This window comes from Passer montanus, unplaced genomic scaffold (assembly GCF_014805655.1).
Source record: "Passer montanus isolate IOZ18808 unplaced genomic scaffold, ASM1480565v1 scaffold18, whole genome shotgun sequence".
In the NCBI taxonomy this organism is placed as follows: Eukaryota; Metazoa; Chordata; class Aves; order Passeriformes; family Passeridae; genus Passer; species Passer montanus.
In genome coordinates, this window is record NW_024365381.1 from 11,783,718 (window position 1) to 11,810,415 (window position 26,698).

The window sequence follows — 26,698 nt, forward strand, 5'->3', positions numbered from 1 at the left end:
GTGTATGCCTCTTTTCTCATATGAGTTTATTCTTCTCTCCATGCAACTTTTTTGCAGTGCTATTTCTTCATTGTTACTTATCTGAGAATGTGAGGTGTGAGCTGGGAATTTGGCTTCCTCTACATTAGATAGAGCCTGATTCTAATTATCTGTGTTATCTCTGTGGAATGTATTATTGATCAGTGCTTCTGCCTATGCCTAGACTGTTAATAATCCATGGAAGAGCTGAGAATGGGATACAGTTCTTCAGGTCTTAAGGGTTTCTCTTCCCATCCTGAATATCATAACAGATGTTTCATACAGCTCTAAGAAACCACAGTCTCATATAGCTTAAAAAGAGGTGGCCAGCAGCCAACTTTCAAATAAACAACCTCAGCTCTTTCATTAAAAGAAAACATTATCATAATATTAAATTACATGTCAAATGGTGAAGGTATCTTTCCTTGTGTACAAGATATTATCCTTTGAAGTCACAGAGCCCAGAGTGATTTTCACATGAGGGTGACTAAATAGGAAAGAGGGAAAAAGTAAATAAAACAGTAACACTGGTTGCTTTTCACATTCCTCTCCTGGTTATAGAAACACATGTGTTTGGATAACAAGTTTCTTGTTACCCACATCTTCTTCTTCCCCTGAACTTTAATGCCCTATATTCTTTATTTGTTATCTAGGATATATTACCTTTCTGGTATGCTTCTCCATATTCAGAAAAAAAGGTTAACTTTGCAGCTGTACCTTGGTGAAATATTTTGAAGTCAGGTATTCTGTACAAACTCTAGTTGATGCTATTGGGGGAAAGAGTAGGAGGCTTGCCAATGAATCTAGCTGTGATAAAGGAGAAGTTTCATGAAAGTGCTGATGAAAGGTCAATTTTTATCCTGGTGCTAGGTAGCAAGCTTTTAGATGAAAGAGATGACTAACAACTAATTCTACTGACTATTCCTATTTTTCTTTATTTTCAAACTATGCAAATGAAACTGCTCATAACACACCATACTTTGTAGAATACAGGAAAGTCAGGAAAGTGACTTGGCAAAGCAGTGTGAGAGTCTGCCTCATTCTCCATTTGCACCAATAACTTATTTAAACTTTGGTTTCACACAGTTTCTTGTCCCCTGACCCCTTCCAGCTCAGTTGGGGGTTATTTCTGGGGCTGACAAGTGTTTTTGTTGGCAGCTACTGATTGACAGTCTGGATCACCAAGTATCACAATGTATTTAGCATTCTAGATGCTACAAGAAAAATAAATCTGGTGGTCCTTGAGTTTATTTTGTCTTTTTTGGTGAGGAACAATCTCTTAAAAATTCTGGACCCCTGCTTTTCATCCAAATTGCTACCCTTTAAAGTTTGCTGTTGTCTATGTCTTGAGAATTCTGATATTCACTTCTGCTGACTGGGGAACTGGGTGACATTCTTAGTGAAATCTTGCTGTTCTGGTTTCCCAGCATGTTAATATTTTAACTACCTCCCAGTTCATTTTTCTTCAGGGGTAAAGACATGAAGTATAGGCAGTAACAACTGCATTGTCCTTACTTTTGTGAGTCTGAATTGGTAAGTCATGAATGATACATTGCAATAAGTATCATGTCAAAATACTTATTTGTTCAACTAACCTTGATACATTTGAAATTCTTGTTCAAATGAGTTAACCAAAATGAGCCTGTTGACATAACTATAGTAATCAAAATGCAGTTTACAGCGTTTTACTCTCTTAATAATATGAAACTTTGCTACAGAAAAATAATTAATAGGATTAGCTCAGTAATAATAGGTACCTTTTCTTATCAGATCTCTATTCAAATCAGACCAAAGACAACCAGTAATGTCATGGTTCTAGATCTACACCCCATGGTCTGTACCTACTGCTAACTCCTCCTGTGGATGGTTTTTTTCTCAAGAGTATTTGTGTTATGTTATGATAAGAGTTTTGAGCCTCATTCTTACACTTCCATATTCAGATCAGTACTTTAAATCACACATTGTGCTTCTGATACCAGACTACATTTCAGTACTGTCAGGAGGATTGTAGCTGGGAGTTTTTCCTGTTGCAAGATTTTCTGCCTTCTTTACAGAAGTTCATGCACCAGCATAACACCAGGTGTAACCATTTAAGTGTCGTTAGAGAACGGATAGTTTAACAGCATTTTCCACAGTCTCCTAGGAAAAAAATCAAGTATCTCATAGCTCTACATCTCCTCCCCATTTATTAACCACTCTGCTCAAGTTGTATGTGGGTACGTGGGCTGTTGGCTTCTTTTTTGTTTTAAAGTTGCTTTTGGGGAGGGAAGAGGTTTCTTGTGTTTGATTAATTTACTTGTTTAATGATGAATTGCAATACCTATGGGTTATACTTTTGCTAGGTTTATTTAGGATCCTTCATAATCAGTTGTTCCTTCTTGGATTGAGATGAACATCATCTCTGAGGCAGCCTCTGGAGTGATTAAAGAAAGATGAGTAGACGCAACTAATTAGCAGGCTCTTTCAATCTTTGGTCTTTCTATAGGGGTGGTATAACTCTTTCTGCTTCTTGCCTCTTTGTTTCTGCTCTTCAGCAGTGAGTGGATTTTATTAAGTTTTAATGAAACTAGGAGATGATGTTGTTTCTGACACACAAAATGGATTAATTTATCTGCTATATACAAATTGGTTTTTGATCCGTCAGTAATCTCCAAACAGATTCATCAGAAGTTGAATGTTAGAGAAAAGCTTGTAGGTTTTATTGACCAAAAGACCTGGAGAAGGAAATTAGTGTCAGCTGTGCTAGTTTTTTCTTGTCCAGGTGAACCAGGAGAGCTGACAAGACAACAGTAACCAAGTCTTTGCATCACATTTTTCCTTTGTTTTGCTAAAACACCTTCCCCAAGAGTTTGATCCCATCATATGTATTATTGCACACAGTGGCTTAGAAAATTAATAGCAGGATGGGAATGGGGACCCTTCTCTTGAGCAGTGTCTGCTCAACAATGCTGTATCTTGAGAGCCTCTGTTGCTATCTGGGAAGAGTGACTAGACAAAGGAATGTACCCCAAAAAAATTTCTTTTAATGATGTTTAGGCATTCTTGTAGCTGTCCTGCACTGCTGTGCAAGGGTTAAGTACTCAAAAGGGAATCCTTAAATGATGAAAAGCTGTTGACAGTCATGCTTGTGTCAAAAGTAGATCAAGGAAAAAGAAGTGCAGGAAATGTGCCTTTATGCTTGGATAGCCTCTGTGACCAAAGCAGCCCCTGAGGGATTCTTAAAGCAGTGCATGCATTTTGAGCATTCCTGAGGTTCTTACTAGTAAAACAAGGATGCAAAGGGACATTAAGTATCCTCAAAGATCAATGGAGCTCAAGGACAGATTAAAGTCACTTTTGTCCTCTCCACTTATGTTGTGTGAAATCAAGTAATTGAAAATAATTTTATTTTTACTAAACTTAATTCTACAGGATCAATTTCATATTCATTGTAATAATTTAATCAAGACCAGGATCTGAAAATTATATTTCTTTCACTTTCTTGCTGGCACACAATTCCTCTTTTTCTGTGAAGTATTGCAGTGCTGTTACATGGAAATTGAAGAGTGGGGAGACAGAGCTCCTGCATACACACTACAAAGGACAGAGGCATCCTGAAGCTGGAAGCAGCATCTCCTGAAGGACAGATGTCTAGCAATTATGTATCCCATTTCTCTCTCACCTATTTTTGCTGTTGCTCTGGGCAACATGCAGAATTTTTTTTTTTTCATGGAAAACTAATTTTAGAAATATTTTTTTCATTCTAATGATGATGAAGACTCATAATGTTAACATTTTTTACAAAACAAATTGTTCCAAATCTATGCATTGACTTTATCAAAAGTAGTCATTCAGTATGGCAAACAGTCTGTTTTGAGAACATTATTTTCATTTAGCTAGATATTACATCATTTTACTGTATTAATGTTACCCCTAAACTCAGAGCAGATTACAGAGTGAAGATGACATGTTTGAACCTTAACAAAATTATGTAATATTTCCCACTTGATTATTTGGAAGATAGTAGTATTTGCTATTACAAAATGGAACAGGTATTTCCATACAAAAATATACCATGAGAAAATTGTCACTCAACACTTTGCTGTCATTAGCAGAGAGTGAGGCTTCAGGTAACTTTTTGAGGGATCCCATCCCTTCTGTTTTTGTCTCTGCATCCAGGCTTCATATCTTCCTTCACCTTCCCTTGTGATTATGCCTGTCACCTCTGCATGTATGAATTCACACATACCTCCTTTTAAGCTGCAGTTGAAAAGCCCTATAGGTGCCGTTCTAAAGGAATAGACCAATTATATTTCTTCCTCTCCATTAACGTGCAAGAGCACATTGGTTTGAAAGTGCTGTTCCCTTGGAAGGCATAACATATTTCAGTCATGTATTCTTGGTTCTTCGTAGCTGCTTGAAATGCTTCATTAAGAATTGGGAACATTCTCCTACATTTTATTCATCTCAGAGTAACACATCTAATGTAAGTCAGTCATCTAAGTTGCATTCTCTCTGGGAGGATGGGTCTTTGGAAATTTGCTGTAAAGCAGGTGTTTTAGGGTGCAATTTCTTGTCTCTTTTCTCAAATGACAAAGCCAGATTGAAAGGCTTGAGTCCTTCCTCTCTCCCTGTCCTGTCGTCCTTCTGATTTTGGTAACAGCCAGTGTAGCCTGATGTGAACAAGTCTAAAAATATTGAAAGTTAATCTAAAACATTTAACCAATGAGAAAGGAAAATTTTCCTTAAGAATAGATAGTATTTTTATTGCAGAAAAATGAAAAAGTATTTTGAGGTTTGAAAAGGAAAGAAAAGTTCTTAAAGGATCAAAGAATTTCACTGTTTTTGTCCATTTAACACTTTTGATTTTTTTTTCTTTTTACTTTTCTTCTTTTTCCCACTTCTGTTTTTGGTCAGTTTTCAAGGACCCAAGAAGATCCATATTCCTTGCAGGGAAAACACAGTTATGCATCTCTTAAATTAATGTTTTTCCCCTCATTAATGTGAGTGGAAGAGGAAGGGAGGAAAAGGTAACAGATTAAGAGTTCAGGATGTGGAATTCTGCTGTCTCTGACACAGGTGTGCCTTTTGCATGATGTCATCCCAGCAATGTCCAAATTTCAGATGCAAGACTGTAGTCATGCCAATGGAATCCTACCAAGAAGAACAGAAGTTGATTAATGGTAAAGCTGTAGGTCATATGGACAAATCTCTCTTTTTCAGAACTGACATTGATACAACCTGTGATAGCTGTCAGGATCAAGTCTGTACACAGGTAGCAGGAGGGCAGTAGGTGCCTCTTCTACTACTCACACCAGCCTGAACAGAGGAGAGAAAATAAGTGGAGCAGAATGGAATTCTTCCAAACACAATATCTCAAATATCCTTGGAAAGCCTTTGTGCTGTTGTGCAGCATATGTTTGATTCTGGGCAGCCTAAAAAGAGGTGAGACACAGTACAAAACCCAGCCCTCATTACCTGTAGTGGTAATGAGTAGTGATCAGTTAGTATTATAAAAACAGACATATGAGTATTGAGCAGCTCAGCTTTAAAAAGAGAAATCTTTCCAAGTTAATGTGGCAATATGTGCACACATAAGTATGTGCATGTGTAAAACACACAACCAGTAGGATGAAGTAGATGCAGTATTTTTGGATTTCAAGAAATGGTTTTGGCATCCTATTTCTCAATAGTAACCAAAATAGTAATTCAGATCTATTTCAGGAGGTGTAGATATACACTGTAAACTGAGTAAGAAATCATAATTAGCAAATTGCTATTCAAAGGCAACATGCCAAGTTAGGGATGTATGGAGAGGAGGACGCAGGAATTTCACCTTGCATCCTATTCAATAGGTGAGGTTTGTGAGAAAAATACAGATGGCATGGGCAAAACTTTTTCTGGGTGAGTTCTGTCTAGTTGCTGCAGCACAGGGTGGAAACCTGCAATGCAATGTGCTTAGTGCCAGAGCTTCACAAGTCTTTGCTTTTGAAGGGAGACACAGTGTTTTTGTTAGAAACAAGTATTTGATGCATGAAGGCATGAGGATGCACTCTACAAAGTGTTGGGGAGAATAAAGAGTGGTTGCACAAAATGATTCAGGAAACACCATTATCCATGGAAGGAACTGGCCACTGAGTGACCGAATAAAGAAAGCGAGGAAATGTGAGACAAAGCAGCATTTTGTGTATCTAGGGGCAGCCAGGAAGCAGCTTGCTGTGAGCAGCAGGAGAGGGGACTGTAGGAATTTCGTACAACCATAAATGTCTAGTCATTCAGTATGTCATGGAAACCACAGATGATCTTTGGCAATCCAAGTGAAAATTATAACAGGGAGTTACTGGTTGTGAAAATCCCTTTGGACTGATCTACGTAGCACCCCTCAAGAGAGATTCTAGTCAGCAGGTGGGCAAGGAGATAGTGTTCTGTCTCTTGGGATTGCAACATCTGAGATGTAGCACCCCTCAAGAAAGATTCTAGTCAGCAGTCAGCAGGTGGGCAAGGAGATAGTGTTCTGTCTCTTGGGATTGCAACATCTGAGAAAGTTCTCTGAAATAAACCTCCACCAAAACAGCTACCAAGTATAGTCCATAGCATAAGTGACTGGGTTTAGTTTTGCAGAATATAACTAACTTTTAGAAATTTTGTAATGGCGCCAAAGAAGGATGAAACAACATATGTTCTTAAATACCATTCGCATTCTGCATATAAAGCAGGAAGAAAGTTAAAAACTGACCAAACAAATAAAGGTCTTTAAGTATTCTTCTAGTCAGACAAGTTGTATAAGACTCGGGTCAATGAAATACATGTCTATATTCTCCAATAAGAAGAGACTCTGCAGTCTGACCGGCCTCCAGCTCACTGGAGAGGAAGGAAACTTCCAGACTTGTTAGGACAGATTTTTTCACATGGTGTTAAATTAGCAGCCAAGGGAAATGATAGAAAAGCAAGAAATAAAAACACTGGCTTAACAGAGAGGCAAGGCATTGAGAATAAAATTAAACGAGGCCCCAAGGACTAAAAGAGGAGTTCTCCAACTGCCTGTGACCAACGTGATGAGGCTGGCTAGTAAGCAAGTAGCAGTGAAATGCAATTAATAACTTCTAAACCTACAGTGATGATAAACTGGAATTTCTCAGACCAGGAGGAAGAATTCCTGTAATTCAAAGGACAGAAGTAAGTTTGGGAACACTGTTGTATGGCTAAAATGACCTTGCCTCTTTCCCCAGCCATTGAACAAAATGATCCATTAATACCTAAAATAAATGTCAATGGGATTGCTGGGGATTGCTGGTGATTGCTATACACTGTCAAACCCAACTAAAGATCTGGATGAGATAATGACAAGCCTGTTGTGTGTAAGGGGAAGAAAAAAAAGTATTTTTTTTCCCTTGTGTGTGTATGTGTATGTGAAGCTGTCAACATAAGTGGCATATTGGTGGTTTCATTCTGCTAACATGGGAGCAGATTTGCAGGTACTGAATAGATGACAATATCAGAATGAAAATTCCCCTGTCACTAGTTAGGGTAATATCTTGGATCTATTCTCAGCAAATATAATTGAGATATGAATTGAGTTCAGAATTAAATTCAGATGTTCAACAAGTGGAAGTGGTTGCAGCTTGAGTATACTTTCTTGGAAATAGAATAAAAATTTTAAGTGACCTGATATGTACTTCAGCTGATATATTAAAATAAATGGACTTCTGTGCCTAAATAATATCTGAAAGTGGTATATCTTGTAGTTCCAGAAAAGGTAAATCTCTCAGAATTTAAAACAGTGCCAAAGGAGCTCAGTTGAAAGAAAGTTCATGGACAGAAAGATTCAGATAATAATTGAGTTGCTTGTTCAAACAGCTAGAAAGCTACAAGCCTATAGCTGAAAGGGGAGGCTATGCTGTTATAAAAATTAAGGAAAATACTACATTGCTTGCACTAAAAGGAAGTTGAAAATTTGAAAGAAAAAAGCAAAAGAAATTAAGAAGAAATCAGCAGGAAATCTAAGGAAAATTTTCAAGTGCATTACTAGCAAAATATTTTAGCAATTATATGAATCTGTCATAAATGTGTGTGGTAGGTTTGTCAATAATAGAGACAAAAAGAAAAACTATTCAGTAAACATTAGTATTCTAGGAAAAAATAAAACAACTGATTTTTCATTGTCACATAGAAATTGTGCAATGGCTTTCTGAACAAACAAAAAATATTATGAAAAAAACTTGCTATTAAAATGCCTACTTTGTAAAACAACTGGTTGAGACAGCTTGTGTTCGAGAATTTGGAAAGAACTAGTTAAGGAACTGTGAAACACATCCATGTGTTTATATTTTCAGTAAGTGTGTCAGGATACTGAGGAAATTCTGCAGAACTGGAAGAAAGTTAATGCTGCATTAGTATTTTTAAAGGATAAACGGAATAAGCAGGATGACAATACTTTATTACATCTGCTCTACTCCTGCAAAGTAGGACTGCTTGGTAATATGAAGATTGCTGCCTTGACATCAGTCTGAGTAAAAATACCAGAATATTTATAGAGGATCAAAGAGCTAGAAGAGGGTTTATAAATACTTGTCAATCTAAAGGGCTTTTTTGAAAAGACATCTTGTTGCAATATAGTTTGTCAAATGTGTTTACCATCCTGTAGGATATGCTACCTTCAGTTCCAGTCACATTCTTAGATTGATAACTCCACATGTGTACTTAAGTGAGTGCCTGGTGCAAATTGCTGAGTTATGTTTTAGTTTAAAACACAAGTATAAACCAGAATCATTGTCAATTAACTCTATAAGTTTCCTGTAAAAGTTCCTGTAAGTTCTGGGTTCTGCTCTATTTAGGAGTTTAGGAATTAGTCAGAAGACAACTTTAAAACTGTCCTCATGATCTGCTGATAATTTACAGATTAAGGTAGGAAAAAAAAAAGGCAGAGTTGAATGGAACTCACCAATGGAACTAGGTATCTCAAAGGAAACTACAGTGGAGGGTGGGAGTACATGTCCTGGAAGGAAATATGTCACAGGACACTTGATGTCATGGTAGACAATTGACAACAATAATTTGTTTTGCCAAAATGTCTGATGAGATTGGTGCGTGGATTAACAGGGAGATCTCAGGAGGGAGAGAATGGCTGTTCTGCATAGCATAATATTACTGTGCACTGATGTCTGCCTTTCTGCCTTTGTCTCTGGAAAACTGGAGAGGCCTGTAGAAGATCCTGAAGTAGCACCTTGTGAGCCTTGGGAAAACTGTATTTTGTTGTGCTGCTTCCTTTTGACCATACCTGCAATCTGTCCAGATAGAATAAAACAAGAGTGATGAAGTAAGCAAGGGACTTGGGGTTGAACCAACTAATGAACAAAGAATAAGAGAGTTTAATAGCAAGCAGCAGGAGATCCCAGGGATATTTTCAAAGAGCAAGGTTAGTAACTTAAGGCTGTAAATACTCATGAACAAGAGAGACTATTTATTGAAAGTGGAAGTTTTAGGATCATTGAGAAATACTTGAAAATACTTGCTACTTTAGGTAGCAAAGAAAGAGTCTTCTTCAGGTTTAGTATGACTTCCTGACAGAACTATTAGTCTTTATGTTACTTTATCTTCTCAGAGAAACAGTGAGAAATATAAAGTTGCTATTTTGATATTAGATGGAGAATACTACTAGAAAATTCTCCAAAGGAAATTCCTGTTTTGTCAGAAAGATGTCTTGGCTGATCTGGAATTGATTTCCCACCAGGAGTTCTGTAAGTATTTTCTGTAATTTTCTTCTCTTCTGTAAGGTAACAGCAGGATGCAGGAGAAAAATCACCCCTGCAGGTATCTTACTGCTTTTTTTTTTCCTGTAAGATAGTGAAAGAAATGGAATTACCTTCTCAGCGCTGGAGGTTTCTTATTTTACTGAAAAAGAGATGGATTTGTGCTGTGCTGTTAAAAGATCCCATCTTTTTCCTGTGGCAGTTGAATAAGTTACACTCATTCTTCCTGATCACTTTATGTTCCTTAATTACAGATTTAGCTTAAAATCATTAATCTCCTTCCTCTCCATTTTATATTTCTTTTCACTTAAACAATTGACTTTTGCTGATCAAGACAGGGAAATCGTGGTGGTGAAAAGTAATATAATAGTCATTATTATTTTTTTCATGCTGAAATTTATGTCATACAAAAATTACATGCAAATATGTGTGAAAGGACATGATGTGGGATTATCAGAAGCATTTGTGGATTATCAGAAGCATCTTGGTGATTATGTGCACTAGATTTTCAATTCAATCAATGTTGAAAAAATGAGAAAGAAAAATAATTGGGAGATAAATTGAGAGCATAAGCTGGACTACAGGCTGCTAAGCTGCTACTGTGAGTCTTCATATGTTCAGCCATAGCCAGAAATTCTTTGCTCTGATGAAATGAATGACTGGGGACCTATTTCTGTGGATGCATTGTCTGTCACTGAGTCTAGGGTCTTCTGTCCAAGTATACTTTGTCAGTGAACTTGGCTGTAATGACTGCCCTTCCTTCCTCTCAGATGTCCAGTTAAGTGACATCTTCCCAGGACAGGTGAATATCGTTGTTATACTAATTAGAAACAACTCCTGCAGTTTTTTGCCAAATTGAGTTGGGTGTTACATTGTTTTGTGTCTTATTTGTCTCAACCACCACCAATGGAGTGGAGGTATTTTCCACACTGAGGGAGTAAATTCATGTTTCAAGTAGCTTATGGCTCCTTTGCTGGTAATATGCCACTGGATCTTGTGCTTGTTAATGAAAAACAAGAGGAAAATACTCAAAGGTGTTTGTAGGGGAGGAGGGTTGGGTGTGACTGCATCAAATATTTTGTTTAAGTTTTAGTTGTATCAGGAAAAATGTCTCTAGCAGAACTTCTGCTATGGCTGTGCTATGTTTGTGGGTCCCATGATGCTCAGGCTATTTCCAAAGTATACAAGCAGCTTGGAGTGTGTGAGGAGACGAGTGGGTGGAACAGACTTTCCAGCAAACCCTGAGGGAAGTAAATACTGAAGCTATAGCAGTGCTGAGTGAAGATTGGGAGATAGAAAACTGAGCAATGTCTCAAAAGACACAGAACATGAGCTGGGAGGAGCAGACTTCAGCTGTCAAAAGCCCTTTACATAGCAGAATTTCTTTTAGTATCATGAAATAGATTTATTTACAATACATGATTGTTTATTAGCTTGGATTTTTCATAAGCCTGGCTAAACTTTGGCCACATAATTCCCATTCTTTTTGGGGATTTCATCCTGTTATTGAAGATACCTTGCTTATCAGAGCAGTGCCTGTGTCTTATATGCAGTGCAAAATTAACTTTTCCTATACCAATGTCCCTAAATATTTAGAAACAGAGGTGGGAAAAAAATATAGTGTGTGACAATTGATCTGTGGAGACCCTAAATCTGTCATCAGTACAGGATGTGTCTCCTGCAGCATAATGCTGGTCTGTTCTAAAATTATTCTTCCTTGGAATGCCTTGAATTACTGTCTTTAGTAACATAGTAAAAGATGGAAAGATGCAGCATTTTTATGCTATGAAACATTTCCCAGCATTTTACTCACTGTGTGATACATTGTCATATATACTAAAAGTAAAATTGTTACAACAATTCAAAATCAGACCAGATATTGCTGAGAACTTATACGCAATAATGAGTGAAGCATATGAAGATATGTTCAAGTTTGAGGGGTTTTTATCTTTATAGATACTGATGTAAGTTTTCATAGTGTTGTTGTTCAAATTATCTCTGCTGAAAATATCTTAGATGTTTTATCAATTGTATGTCTGTACATCCCTGTCTCAATGGCAATTCTTGTGAATAAGATTCCTGTCCCCTCTGACATGAGTTGACATTTTTATATTGCTGAACTCATAACCCAAAGGGCCAAAGTTTGAAAGCAATTCATTTTGAGTCTTGCTGCCTTTGAGCACCTTTTGACAACAAATGTTTTTGTTTTTGCCAACTTGTTTATGACTTCTAGAAAAGACCAGGGATAATCTTAGATATGAAGTACTGCAAGCTTAGTTCGGGAGTTGTGTATTTTCACCTGCACAGGTTAAATAAATAACAGAGCTGTTGTTGGTCTGAATTGTTCTGGAAACATCAGGATGCATTGCAATGAAGGTGAGAGTGATGTAGCAGGGCTTTGATATATACATATATATATATATGCATGCTGAGCTTTATAATATGGGAGCAGAGTTTTTTAAAGCAACATCAAAAACATCCCTTCCTCTTTTTATTTTGTTATAGCTGTTGTCTTCTCCTCTGGATCGCATGAAGAAAACTCTTCTTCACCAAACCCAACTCAGAAGCTCTCCCTGGTAAAAAATAAGATGGTTTCATTGCATCAGCCTTCTACACCAGGTACCACAAGTCCTCTTCCTTATATCCTCCTTATTTCTCCTTCAGAATCTAGGTGTAAGACAGGTGCTGGCAGTTACAAGCACCTCTTACCAGAAAGCTGTGGCACTGTATTCCTGGAACTAGAGCAATGACTCAGAAAGGCCAGTGAAAACTGAAGGGAATTCCTAATTTCTGTATTAAACAAAAACAAAGCCCCCCACCAAACTCAAAACATAGTGAGCAAACCAAACCACAAAAGACCCCAAACAACAGAAGAAACTTACTGCCTCCCCCTTCAAACCAAAAAAATCCCCAACACAGCAGGAAAATGAAAAAGAAAGAAAAAGGAAAGAAAAATAAAACTATTTCCATCACCACAATGAAATCTACCAGATTTGGGATTGGGAGTTCTTGAAATAAAAGCTAATTAGTGGAGCTGCTTTCCCACTACTATAGAACAAATTTTATTTCTTTTTGATACCGAATGAAGCTTTTTTCCAAATGGACTTTTATTTTCAAGGCATTGTGAAAATCAAATTATCTGTGAGGTTTTTTAACATGTGTTCAGTGTCTCTTGTCCTGTCAGTGGACACTACTGAGAATGCCATCTTCCACTTCATTCCCTCTCATCAAAGTGTTTGTACACATTCATAAAATCCCCCTGACTGTACTCTTCTACAGACTTAACAATCCCAGCTGTGCCAGCCTCTCTTCTTAGCAAGATGCTCCAGTCTCTCAGTCAGGACCTGTGCTGGACTTGTTCCTGTAGGTCAGTATATCTCTTGCATTAAGAAGCCCAGAGCTGAGCACAGAACTCCAGCTATGGTCTCACCAGTGCCGAATAGAGAGGAAGGATCACCTCTCTTGATCTACTGGCGATGCTCTTCCCAATGCTGCCCAGAAGGCTGTTGGCTGCCTTTGTTGCATGGGTGCACTGCTTGCTCACAGAGAGCTTGCTGGTCACCACGCTCCCAAAGCCCTTCTCTGTGGCTCCTTTCCAGCCAGCCAAGCCCCCGGCACATACTGCTGCGCGGGGTTACACCCACAAGGTGCAGGACTTGGCTTTTCCTTCAAGGGGCTCCTGCCAGCCCAGTCCCCAGCCTGCTGAGGCTGCTCTGTGCGGCAGCACAGCGCTGGGGTGTGTCAGCTGCTCCTCTCTTTTGTAACCTCTGTGATCTTGCTGAGGGTGCACTCTGTCTCCTTGTTCAGGTTGTTAATGAAGATGCTAAACATAAAATAAAGAAAGGCTTCTGGGTGTTAGAAAAGTCACACATTCCTCCCAGAGGGTGGCAAGGTGACCTAGCCTTGCCAGAGGAATGTTCCTTACAGTAACATCTTCCAGATGGTATCTGATCTTTAAAGTCCTTTCTGACATACCCTGGACTGTCAATGAGCTTTTAAAAATCAAATCTTCTTTGGAACATTTTTGTAATATATTAAAATATGTTCTTTGCTGATTGTAGTAATATAGATCTATTTCTCTATTATACCTTTTTTTCCTTTTAATTTGTCATGTTCTTTCTTTTTGCTGACTTGTACTTGAGGTTCTCCAAGTTCATAAGCAAAGCTGGAGATGAAACACCTGTAAGGTGGTACATAGTGGTGTTAGAGGTTTCAGTTTTCACTCTTCTCTTTCACTGTAACCACGAGTGTACCCAGTTATCCTACTCTGTGATTTGTTCTAAAATCCAGTTTATTGTTAATCCATCACAATACAATGCATATAATCTATTCCCAGAGAAAACAGTCATTTTTCTACTGGATGTCAAAAACTTTCCTAATCAGTTTCAGACTCTTGCAGGTATTCAGATTTCTTCAGTCTCAGGTTGTAGCAGACAGGCATTATAAAGCTCAGACAGTTGGGAATTAGGTGTTTTTCAAGGGAAAAGTTGTGTTCACCTATCTCAGCTGGGAACCACCTTGTCATGTAAGACACACTCAAAGGACTAAATCTGCATTGGTACAGTCCTTGCCACTGCAAGCTGAGGTATTAGTAAGGTTTGATGAAATTATTTTGTTATAAACAATAGTTTCAAGTAACTGTCCTTTTGAAAAAGGAAATTTTTCTTTCCTGAGCTTTCACTTTGGTCTCTTTCATGGTTATGCTCTTGTGAGAGAAATTGCTTTCTGGGTTTTACCACCAACTGAAAAAAATTATCAGATAAAAATATTATTTCTACTAACAATAAGCCTGTAGGTACTGAGTTAACCTGTCAAAGCTCAATAAGTTTGCAACAATACAGCAGGTTTGGGTCAGGACTCTGCTTTGTCTCACACATCTGTGGAGTTTCTGAGCTATTGAGATCCCTCAACCTTTTTATTGCATCATCAAACCATAGCCCAGAGCTGTGCACAGACATTTTTCCCTAGATCTGACAGAGCCAGGAGAGTGGCTGGTGTCCCCATTCCTGTGTGCTGCTGGTATCAGCATTGCATACACACACACACACAATTTGCCAGTTCATCTGCTTGTGGCTTCCTTGTAAAAATGATGGGCTGAACAGTGCCCAGCCTTTCCTAAGCTGTATGCATTTGATGAAGGTATTTGGATGCTTGGCCCAGGTGTCAGTTTGAGAGAGGCAGCAAACTCCAGTATGAGCAGGCCAGAAAGAGTTGGGGAGTGTCCAAAGCAAGGGAGGAGAAGTGTTTGGGTGGGAGACCACAGTCTATGCCAACCCAAAGTTATGTGCAACTCTATAACATCTGTGTTTATTTTTCCCCTGCTCACTGAATGTTGTTTATAAAAATGAAGTTAGATTTCACTTCAGTAATTAGGAGAAAGTTAGTCTGCTTTTGCTGTCGCATTCAAAAGATGCTTCCTTTTCTCCTTTGTCTGAAAGTTTGGTTGAAATATAGGCAATCTTCTGGAGGCTCTTCTGTTTTTATTTTTGCCATACCTGTTCAGCCACATTTTCTTGTTATATCAGACCTTAATTCTGCCCTTCCTACCTGCCTGTTCTCCTCCACAGGAATAGGACTACAAAAGGGCTAACTTTGAGTCATTCATGTTTGCAAGGTTTGAATACCCTCTGAACATCAGGACCTTAAATATGAATGTTTAGTCTCTGGCTTGGGGACACTCCAGTTATTACTGTAATATTATTATTACTACTGAAAATAAAATATCATGCAAATTAATATCAGCTCTATTCAGCTCCACTCTGTGTGGGAGAGCTTTGTGCAGCTAACATCCCTTCAGGGAGTTTATATTAGATTGATGACAGAACAGTGAATTACTTCTTGTCTGGTTTATAATATGCTGATTATGAAAAATTTTGGCCCAGATGATCTAGTGTTCTTAATACTGTGAGCAAACTCTGGAGTTTGTTAAGAAGTTACTCTTATCTATCTTGCTAGAGGAAAGTAAAACTGTTTTAAAAAGATAAAAATAAAAAAATTATGTAAAGCTTGCATTGCTCATCTATTTTGCTCGAGACCCTGTCCATAGACCCCTGCTCTATTGCTAGGAGAGGTTTGTTTTTCAAGTAACAGTTCTTTCTTTCTGCCAAAATGCTAAATCCATACAGTTTCAATATCCTTGTTGATATTATTGGTATTATTCTCATTTGGGACTTTGAGTGCTTGTGGTCTAGACCTTCAACTGATATAAATTCATTGTTGGAGGAATTTGACTTACATTTGGTCACTCATGTGCCCCTTGGGCTGGGATAGGCCTCACTGCAACCTTTGGTTTCTCACAGCAGAAGTCTCTTGTATCATCGGCTCAAGCTGTTCATGGGTGACGTCCACAGACAGTTTTGGAAAACCAGACTGGGTGTTATCTTCCATTGGTGTCCTGGCATCCCAGGAAAGGCAGCAGATACTTCTGGAAAACAGTTCCTCCCATGGAGATGTTGAAGGTAGGCAGAGCTACAGTTCCCCTCGAATGGATGCCTGCTTTTGCCCAGCCCTGGCTGCAGCAGGAGTCAGCAGGCTGAGGTCTCAGGCCCGTGTCACTAAAAGTGCCACCATGTGCTGGTTCTGGTGCAGGGCTCCCAAAGTCACAGTCCTTGCCCAAGAGTCAATAAGAAAGGACCATGTAATGCATGGGTTCTGCCTCTCTTGTGTATGGATGTATCCTCTAAAGAGCTGGCCCCTTTATATACTCATTTTCTATCTCCCCATTTTGGAATAAGCTGCTTTTATTTACAGGGACTGCATTTTTCTCTGGAAATTCAATCCTATACAAGCCAGAGCTGGATCCACTTGTCTACTGTCTGGCTGGCAGTCTTTTGTTCTGTTGGATACACCTTCATGATTTTTTTGGTTTCTTCTTTTCTGATTTCTTCTATAATTTCTTTACTTAAAGCCATAATTTTTACTTTATTCTCTCCCTCTATTTTTTGTGCATAGCTCTTCCTTTATTCTCATGACTCTTTTCTTCAAACTCCGTCTTCATTTTCCTCTTATCTCTCTTCCATCCATGCTGTGTGTCTCTTGTTTTGTTGTGGTTTTTTTTCTCTTCACAGGGGACATTTTCCTCCTGAACACCAGTAGACTCCCAGATAGATGTGAGTTCAGCCTGCAAAGCCCCATCCTGCCTGGGAGCTTGGATTCTTGCTTGCTGGAGCTGGCCATACATTCACAGGACACTGTTCCTCTTCTCCAGAGATTCACAGTTGAAATCAGATATGCAGAGACAAATAAAAATACAATAACTTCTCTGAGAGCTGGCCATGAGGAGAATGCCAGGTAAGACAATCAATTTTTAACTGTTGAGCCTTTGAATTGCAAGGTAGACTGGTGTTTCTCCAGGCTGCTATCAGTGTCTTTTACCTTCTTGAGATCATTGCTGCTATTACAGAAGAAAATAAATTGGTGTTTCTCCAGGCTGCTGTCTATCACTGTCTTTTACCTTCTTGAGATCATTGCTGCTATTACAGAAGAAAATAAAGGTGTGACTTTCAGGACTGAAGCACATAGCCTCCTGACAGATGCCTGTAATAGGCATAGGTTTTTTGAATCCTTTTTGCAAAGAACACACTACCTTAGATCTTACTCTTCTTCCCTCACATTTGGAAGGGTGAAGAATGATTAATTTTTTCACTGATTCTAGGACTGCAGCTATAAAATGCATTCAGTCCAAAAACTGCCTTGGTGACATGACTGATATCTCTGTGGACTCAGTGGGTCCTATCAATGCTACAAGGGTCTCAATTCTCATTTTGAGATGGGGGTTAATTTTACCTCTTTAATAATTTCCTCCCTTCTAGTAGGTTTAGGAGTATCCACTTCTACTCCAATTGTGGAGTTCAGGGAGGGAAAAAACTGAGGTAAGAAGAGGTGAAGGAAAACAAAAGAAGGTATAACAACCCCAGATCTTATGTTGTTTTATGATTTTTCTTTATTTATGTGTGTAGCAGAATGCAGTAAGGAAGAGAAATGGGTAAAGGGAACAAATCACAACAGGAAAAGAAAGAGAAAATCCACGTGTCATCTAATTTTTCCATTTTCCATGTGCTTGTTTTTCCTTTGCTGCAATCCAACTTGTAAGAACCTGGGTCAGACACATAACAAAGTTTTTTATTTCCATCACCTGACTGACTCCCAGGGAGAATTTAAGCAATAGATCCCAGTTCTTGTTTTCTTTGAAATTCTTTGGCACTCCCCAGGCTGCCATGAAGATCTGCAGCGAAGAGTCCCTGTCAGCCAAAGATAGCAGAGTTTGACTAAAAAACTTCTTTTTTTTTTTTTTTTTCAGATCTCTCTCTCCCTCTTTCTCTCTCATTTTCAGCTGTTGCTGAGTTCCTTCCTGGCTATTCTTTCCCCATCTTCTTGATAATTTCACTGTGAATCTGTTGGATTTTCTGGGATTAATTTCTAATATTCTTTTTTACCTACTCAAAGCTGCCCTTGGTGTTTTTTGAGTATTTGACAGGCCTCTGCAGCTGCAGCTCCATTCCACAGTGTAAACTCATAAAATGCCCTTTTGCTACACCTTTCTGGTCAGACCAGGCTTTGCTGGTAAACACTGCAACATCTCTGGAACAGATCATAGATGTTGTTTAGCAGCTTATTTGAGCACTGCAAAACAATTCTATGTGACGTCAAGATCATCATCTCTCTAAAAGTGATGGCATTTAGATTTATTAGAATGAAGTTAGTTTAATTGGAAGTTGGCACAGACACTTGGTATTACTTTTTTTTACTGAATGAAATGAAGCACTGGTAAGCTCAGAGAATTTACTCTTAAGATTTTAAAAACAAAGTTAGGAACTATCAAATACCCTTCCTTTCCTCCTTCATTACAGGGGAACTTTAAAATCTTGGTACAATTAAAAAAACTGGCCATGGAGGCAGAACAGAATTTATTTCTAACACAGTGATTGAGCTGCTTCTTGCTAGGCAGGTAGCCTGAAATGAGCATTCTCTCCATGATTAAGATTTTAACAACATGGGTCGTTAAGCAGAGATTACCCTGAAGTGTTCCCACTTTACAGGGACCTTCCACAGGGAGTAGGAGTTCTACAAGCTTTTCTGTCTTAACTAAACACTGCTGCATAATTTAGAACACAGGACAACGAGCATATCACCTTGAGATAGATGCCTATGTGCAGTACCTAGTGTAACCACTGAAAATTACTACTAAGTGTTGGTCTTCAGATCAGAGTAAAAACTTGGACATAGAAAAAAGGTAGGTGGCACTTTTTTCAGATAATCAGACACACCAGGAAATCCTGATTGGGTCCCTTTTGTCACCTCTCAATTCCATGACGAAGCTATACTTCATCATAAACTCCAGCTGCACCAGACTACTTCAGTGAACTGTCCTCTTTCTGGAACTAGAAATATTCTTCTGATGGTGTTTTCTCCTTCAGGATCCATCAGTTCCCAAAAGCTTAGATGTATGTCACATGTAAGAGAAAGTTTCTCTCCTGTTCACCTCACTAACTAGTAGGATTTATCATTAAATTGGTAGTATTGAAGCTGCCACTACTTTTTCATACATAAGCCTTAATGAAAGAAAAAGAAACAAATGGACTTTTAGTACCATGTTCTCTGAACAAGTAGGGCAAAGTCACAAAGTCATGAGGTTTATTTTTAAATACCACACCTATAGATCATGGGTGTTCTGAGTTATTACCATTAGAAGGAGAACTGCTGAGGGAGTGAGGTGTTTGAGATTCATGTATTTACAAAAATATATAAAATTTAATTTCTCATTATGTCAGTAAAGCTCAAACATCAGGAGCCTGTAACCTTGCTTGCAAGGCCAAGCCTTCTTTGTCTGGCATTTAAGTCAGAAAACTGTTTTCACTTCCTCAGGGTTATGGTTATGGTGCTTATTCAGGTCACATGTAATATATGCTTCTTACTATTTAAAAAAAAATAATTTTCTTAAATGTTTTTTACTATTTTACTTATTCCACCTTTTCATCTTTACCACACAGACCCAGAATCAACCACAGTTGAAAATTCTTGAGTCCTGTGTGGTTTTGGGTGTTTTCACATGCTTATGTTTATTGTGGACCACAATTATTTCAGTGTTCTTAGCCAAAACTGTTTCAGTAAGAAGCTAGTTTCTTTCAACTCTGAGTATTCACACTTCATTGAAAATAAAAAAGCATCATTTGGGGCAGGGATAATATTTTCACTTTCTGTAGTGAAATATAGTAGTCAATAAGCCTAGCTGATTTTGTTCTGTTTTCATTCTGGAATGACCACAGTAATCTCAGTAAATCAGAAAACAAAAAGTTCATGGCCATGTGCACACATGGGTTTTCAGTTAGCCAAGCTCACAAAACTGTTTATTGCTTAGTTTTTTGTGTCTTCCCCCCTTTTTTTGGAGGGGTGGTGGTGATAAAATGCTCGACCATCTTCTGAGACCCTTAAAAAAAATTGCAGTCTTTGACACTGCTGCTAAGGTGGTTGTTTTTATTCACAGAAGTTATTTAACTTCTCCTACTGTACAGACGACAAGGGAGTAGCCTGGTAAGTGTTCTTAGATAATGTCTAAATGCGTGCTGACAACAATGAGCAGAGCCCTTTCGATTAAAAAATGTATCTAGAAAGGGTGAGGCTGTCCAGCTGCTGTACATGACTGTGAATTTTCAGCACTAAGCTGGGAGTATGATTCAGTTAGTGCCTCTTGTGCCTCTCTTGAACTTGCACCCAAAAATATACTGTGTCAAAGACTAAACCTCTAAGAGTTTGGTGAAGGCTGGAGTGGGAGGCATGTGTTTTGCACTCTCAATTTCCTTTTAAGTCCAGTGGTTATCACCAGATATATGTGAGGACTTGCAGACAACAATTTCCTGTGTGTATAAAAGTAAACTAAAACTTCTAATCTTTATGTTCACTGATTGAGTCTAGAAGCATCTAGCATGCACAGCTTTGTGCAAAAACCCATGCAGTGGGAGCCCCTAATTTAGAAAATATTTCAGCTTTCATGTTCTACTTTATTGCTTTTTTCAGTCCTAATAAAGAAATGGTTATTCTTTACATAAAATATTTCCTAAAATCAGTCATCAGTTACCTTTGTTGGATTTTTCATATCCAACAAAAGATATATTTTCATATCACATCATAGAAAGGATTGGTAAGAAGAGGGTGGAAAACATCTGTCTAGCAGAGAAGATTGAGAGGCTAATGAAAAGTGAACCCTACGAAAGAAGATTTGGAATTAAAAGTTTTCAGGGTGAATCTTGAATTTTCTTGCCTTAAGCATTAGATAGCTTGCAACACCAAACTTTCTGCCCATGCAAATTTCTCCAAATTATGTTGGACCCTAATAGTTCTTCCATGCATACAATGAATTTTAACATCTCTTTTTAGAAGAAGAGTAATATTGCCTCAATACTTAAGATCTGGTTTGACATAAAATCAATAGTAAAGTTATTGCCAAGCTTGGTTGATTTGGAAGCCTGCTGCAATGATCCATCTTCTGCTGGATCAACACTGGGCTTCGTTCCTGATTCCATTAAGAAAATTACATTGGCTCTGATGAGTTTCCATTTCAATGGTGGGACCAAGCAAAGGAGGTGTAATTATTTACAGCATTAGAAATCTGCTGCAGTGGGATCTAGGCAGGGAGGCTTTCTCTGAAGGGGAATACCTTGATGATTAAGAGACTTCATATGCTAAAGCACTCTATGTGATGCAAAGTCACTTGTCATTTTTGCGGCCTTTGGATGCTAGACAGCTTTTTCTGCCATGTTATAAATGGAGAATATTTCAGTGCAGAACTAGGATGTTTCGTGGGAACTTAGTGCTCTGGCTCAGAAGAGCTGCCAATTCACAGAAACAGTGGCTTAAGATGGTGGCCTTGTTCTTCCACCAGATACCACAGCTCTCCCAGCAGAGATGGCAGAATGGACACTGCTGTCTGTCTTCCTAAGTCATGGCATTTCAGAGCTTGGCTTATTGACTTAGATGACTAGTAGTTTTATTTATGTATTTTGATGTAACAGCAAGTTCCAAAGTGTCTGGCTCATAAAGCATATAGGATTAAGGTGCAGCAGCTGAACTAGTCATTGTTTTCAGCTGTGGGGCTTTTTAGTTGCTACTGCTAAATGTACCACTGGCTGTGAATCACAGGCTGTGTGCCACAGGTTCTGCACTCAGTGTTGTGTTAACACTGGCAATACTGTGATGTCTCAGCTAGAGTGTGGGTTGTAACTTGGTAGAGGTACTAGAACTATGCCTAATAGCTAAATTCAAAAGATTTAAAGATTGTCCTTGCCGTTACTGGCTCATTGCACCAATTTGATTATGGCTCATTCATTCTTGTGGTCAACAGGATGCAATGGAGTGATGAACAGAGCTGTGTCATGTAGCAGAAGTGACTCAGTTCTGGGTCAGTGCTGGATGGTCTTGGATGTTGTCCCACAGTGTGGCAGGGGGGATGTATTTATAAGAAAATTTATGTGATATATTTACAGGTGCTGGACATTCCCGAAGCTGCACTGTAATACAAAATGAAAGCAAATCAGTTATTCTTCCATGTTGGGAAGTAGAGATAGTGCTGTTGCAATTCAGGGTTGTACCTTTCTGAAGATTAATTAAATTATAATGAACTGTATATTATGATAGGACAGGAAATAGAGGAAATAGGGTCATCTTTGTAAGAAGAGCTCAGTTTCATATGAGTTCAGGATATCTGTGGGTATTTATGTGTGTGTACAATTGTGAAAATGAGAGGTGGGTGGATGCCATAGAATGGATAGTTAAAAATTATCCAGACAAAGTTATATAATTATGGAGGGAAGAACGCAAGAGAGGGTGATAAAAAATTAAAGTTGCTCTGGAGTTTTTGCAAGTTGCAAACATGGTTCTGTGATTTTTATATTGAGTACAGAAGAGATGTGTTTGTAATCTGGGTGTTGCCTTCTAAAGTGTTTCTGGTGCAGGACAAAGGCTACATGACCACTTCAAGGCAGCTGAAGGCATTTCCTAAATGAAAAAGTAATCTTAGGAGCAGAGCTGGTCAACACGTCTTAACACTGGCCTGGCCTTCTTACTACTCCATTGGCAAGCACTTAGGTCACTTGCCCAGAGTGGCCCCAGTAACATCAGCAGTGTATAGAATATGGGTAAAATTATCTCTGCCTGATACTATTTTCAGAAAAGAGCTTAGAGTAAGGATTCCTTTCTCACTAGCCTTGCTCCATCCATTTACAAAATAATAACACATATATTTAACTGTGCATTGCTGTCTTGCTAACATAAGATATAGGAACAGATTTGGAAACAAAAATAAAGTAAAAATATTTTTAAGAATTATGCTGTAGTTTTTAAATTATACCTGGATACCCTCACTTTCATCCGACTTAATTTGAGTGAGGTACTTCAAAAATTCCCTTTTGGTAGCTCTCTTTCTAGCTTTTGATGTCTGACAACCATCTTTAAAATTAGGGTGCTGGGGACCATTTGTCTTTTTCCAAACTGCCACAAGTGCTGCACAATTGAGAAACCTTTGCAGTCTAGATTTGCAGGTTATGGCATTTACTCTGTATTGAAATGTAAATGGCACAAGTAATCTGCATTTCCTGGAACAGCAGTTCTATCCCTTGCTTTGTGGGTGCCCTGTGGTTTGCCAAGGTAGAAAATCAGACAGACAACACACAGATAAAGGTTTTCATTCTTGACACAACCAAGAAACATTCAGGGTCAGACATTTACTTCCAAAACACACAATGGCAGTGTTGTCTTGAGGATCCAGAGTCTTGTGCAGCTGCTTGGCTGATCTGTACTTTCAAGAGCAAACAGAACACAGCCATATATGTGGAAAGAACATATTGGGTAGTGTGTCCAAAACTGGTGATAATTTAAGATCCATTTAAGAATCACTGGGAATGGTTGGATCTCTTCATCATTAGCAATAGTCTCTGCAGCAAAGATAACCTTACATGAGCTTGCTAGGCTGAACATCACTTGTTTTATTTTAACACCCATTTGTTATCTTGCTATGTGCATTCATTGATCCATTGCCCACATGGATACTATTACTTCTCTTTGGTAGAGACTCCATGGAATCCAATGTACTGTGTGTATGTCTGATAACATAATTTAAGACCCATTTAAGAATCACTGGGAATGGTTGGATCTCTTCATCATTAGCAATAGTCTCTGCAGCAAAGATAACCTTACATGAGCTTGCTAGGCTGAACATCACTTGTTTTATTTTAACACCCATTTGTTATCTTGCTATGTGCATTCATTGATCCATTGCCCACATGGATACTATTACTTCTCTTTGGTAGAGACTCCATGGAATCCAATGTACTGTGTGTATGTCTGATAACATTGTGTTGTCCTCTAGGATGAAATGGAAACACCTGGTGGCCCAGATTGGACGAATAGAAAGACCTTTCAAAATCACCCTGGTGTATTCAAACTGTGGAGCACAGGAAGTTGGAGTACTGGCAGTGGGGTCCTTGAAACTCAGGAACTGCTTTCATGGTATGCTGCAACACTGACATGTTTGGAATAACCAAATGCATCCTCACCAAAATAGGGGATAGGATAGGATTTAGAAGAAAGATGAGAAACTCAGAATTATAGAACTAATTCTAGCGATCCTCTCTGCTTTTGAGCTTTGCTTTATTTGCTCTTTATATGCAAAAAAACCCAAAACCAACTGGACTTATGCTGAATCCAACAACAAGGATGAAAAAGTCTTTACCTAGATTATTTAAGCATTTAGTGTTTTTGGCTTTTGAGTTTTGCTTTGTTTGATCTTCATATGCAAAAAACCCAAAACCAACTGGACTTATGCTGAATCCAACAACAAGGATGAAAAAGTCTTTACCTAGATTATTTAAGCATTTAGTGTTTTTCTCTCTTAAGTAATAAAGAACAACAGTCTACCCTATGTAACCAAAGCCTTTTCCATACTTGGCTTTATCTAACAACTCTATGAAGAAAAGAAACATTTATCTGCCCCTGGTGGGGTCTGTTTGCTACTGCCAGGCTGAGAATTTCTATCTAAAATGAAAATAATCGGAATGTAATTATTTTCTCTAAAGTACAGAGTGCTCAGCTAAGACCTCCGTTTTACCTGGAGCTTACGGTTTTGCTCTGAATGTCATGCAAATGATCCTCAGTGGCAGTGCAGAACCTTGCTAATGTCATTTAGGCTTCTTGGAAGTGCAGGAGTCTGTCAGCACAGGCAGTCTTCAGGTCGGGGACATAATCATCTTCAGTTCCTGAATTTCATGAATTAATATAACGTTATTGTTTCCATTTTGCAGACTCTGTAGAAATAGCCTGGAATGTAATGTAAAAAGAAAAAACCATTGTGAGCATGGTTTTGATCATATTAGAGATTTAATTCTAGTCATTATTCTTTTAATTTAACATGCTATATTTTTTATGTAATTTTTTTTTGACAGTCCTCAAATTTTGAGGGGATGCCTACAGCCTGAAGCACTGTGCTCTCAGTCTCTAAATAACCTGGTACATGCAGCTGGCACAAAACAGTGTCATTAAAATTTATTATTTCAGAGTATGTACCTGGATTGCTGCAGAGGTGTTCTCTTCTCTTTCTCCTGCAATCGGTTGCCTAACTTTTGCATTTTTTTCAAAGTAGTAGTGATCCCAATGTAACTTCTGTGCAGAGCTCTCCTAAAGGGCACCAGGTCTATAACACTATATTTTTAATGTAATTTTTTTTGACAGTCCTCGAGTTTTGAGGGGATGCATACAGCCTGAAGCACTCTGCTCTCAGTCTCTAAATAACTTTGTACATGTATCTGGCACAAAACAGTGTCATGAAAATTTATTATTTCAGAGTGTGTACCTGGATTGCTGCAGAGGTGTTCTTTTTTCTTTCTCCTGCAATTGGTTGCCTAACTTTTGCATTTTTTTCAGAGTAGTAGTGATCCCAATGTAACTTCTGTGCAGAGCTCTCCTAAAGGGCACCAGGTCTATAACAGGCCTGGGCACATATGCATCCACATATGGACAGGCTGGGAGTCATGCTTTTGGGAAATATCAGACTTAAAAGTCATACTCAGCCTGGCAGATGGGTACCTGTGAAGTCAGCCAAATGCTCCCAGACTAGAAGTGACCACACTAGTTAGGGTGCATGAATAAAATCTGTGTGCAGCAAGCCAGCTTGCTGGGAAAGCAGCTACCTCATGGGCTGGATGCCACAGCTGGAAGCTGGCACAGAAACAAGACAGCAGCCCAAGTGCTGATTAAACTTGAGCCTCAACAGGGCACAGCAATGTGTCTATCAGGGCTGGAGAAAAGTGGGTGACCCTGCCTCCAGCAGCAGGGTGCCATGCAGCATGTCACAGCTGCCTGGCAGGTGCACAGTCATGTGTGCAGAGCTGAGGAGCACATCACAGTAGGAAACTGCAAGACCCTTCATTATAAAAACCCAAAAATCGTCTAAAGATAGAACACAGAAAAAGCAGCATCAGAGAGAAAAGAGGAATAAACTTGGTCCAGAAATCTCATGCTGGATAGAAACCTACATGAAAAAAGCAGAGATTTATCATAAAAAGAACAATGTCTTACGTGTGAAAACTAATACACATGAAGGGTCATACACATTCTGTCAGCTAATCTCTGGATTTAGTTCTGTTTTGGTTTTGTTTTTGTTTTGGGGATTTTTTGTTTATTTGTTTGTTTGTTTTTTCCCCATTAGATAAAGAAAATCAAGACTTTTTTGTATATGACAAAGGCTCAACCTTCCCCTGCTTTCATGGAGGCTGTGTCAGCCACCTACAGATCTGTGAGTTCGTCAGTGATTGCCCTACCAAAGAGGAAGGAGTGAGGTGTGGTGAGTATGTGGCATGACACTTCATGGGAACCTTCATTCCATTAGAAGAAATAATCTAGAATACAAGATAAGTTAAATTGATTCCATCTTTAGATTAATTCAGTATTTCACCTCCTGAATTAAT

The 26,698-nt window shown here is 38.6% G+C and overlaps 1 protein-coding gene across 1 annotated transcript in view; it reads left to right on the plus strand.

Annotated features, from left to right (window-relative positions):
* LTK (leukocyte receptor tyrosine kinase) overlaps positions 1 to 26,698 on the plus strand; it is a 95,264-nt gene that overhangs the window by 26,974 nt on the left and 41,592 nt on the right. Inside the window, exons 2-6 of the mRNA XM_039704825.1 lie at positions 12,252 to 12,365; positions 16,049 to 16,204; positions 16,814 to 17,036; positions 24,106 to 24,245; positions 26,440 to 26,574. Coding sequence (XP_039560759.1) covers positions 12,252 to 12,365; positions 16,049 to 16,204; positions 16,814 to 17,036; positions 24,106 to 24,245; positions 26,440 to 26,574 — 768 coding nt within the window. The remainder of the gene's footprint in view (positions 1 to 12,251; positions 12,366 to 16,048; positions 16,205 to 16,813; positions 17,037 to 24,105; positions 24,246 to 26,439; positions 26,575 to 26,698) is intronic.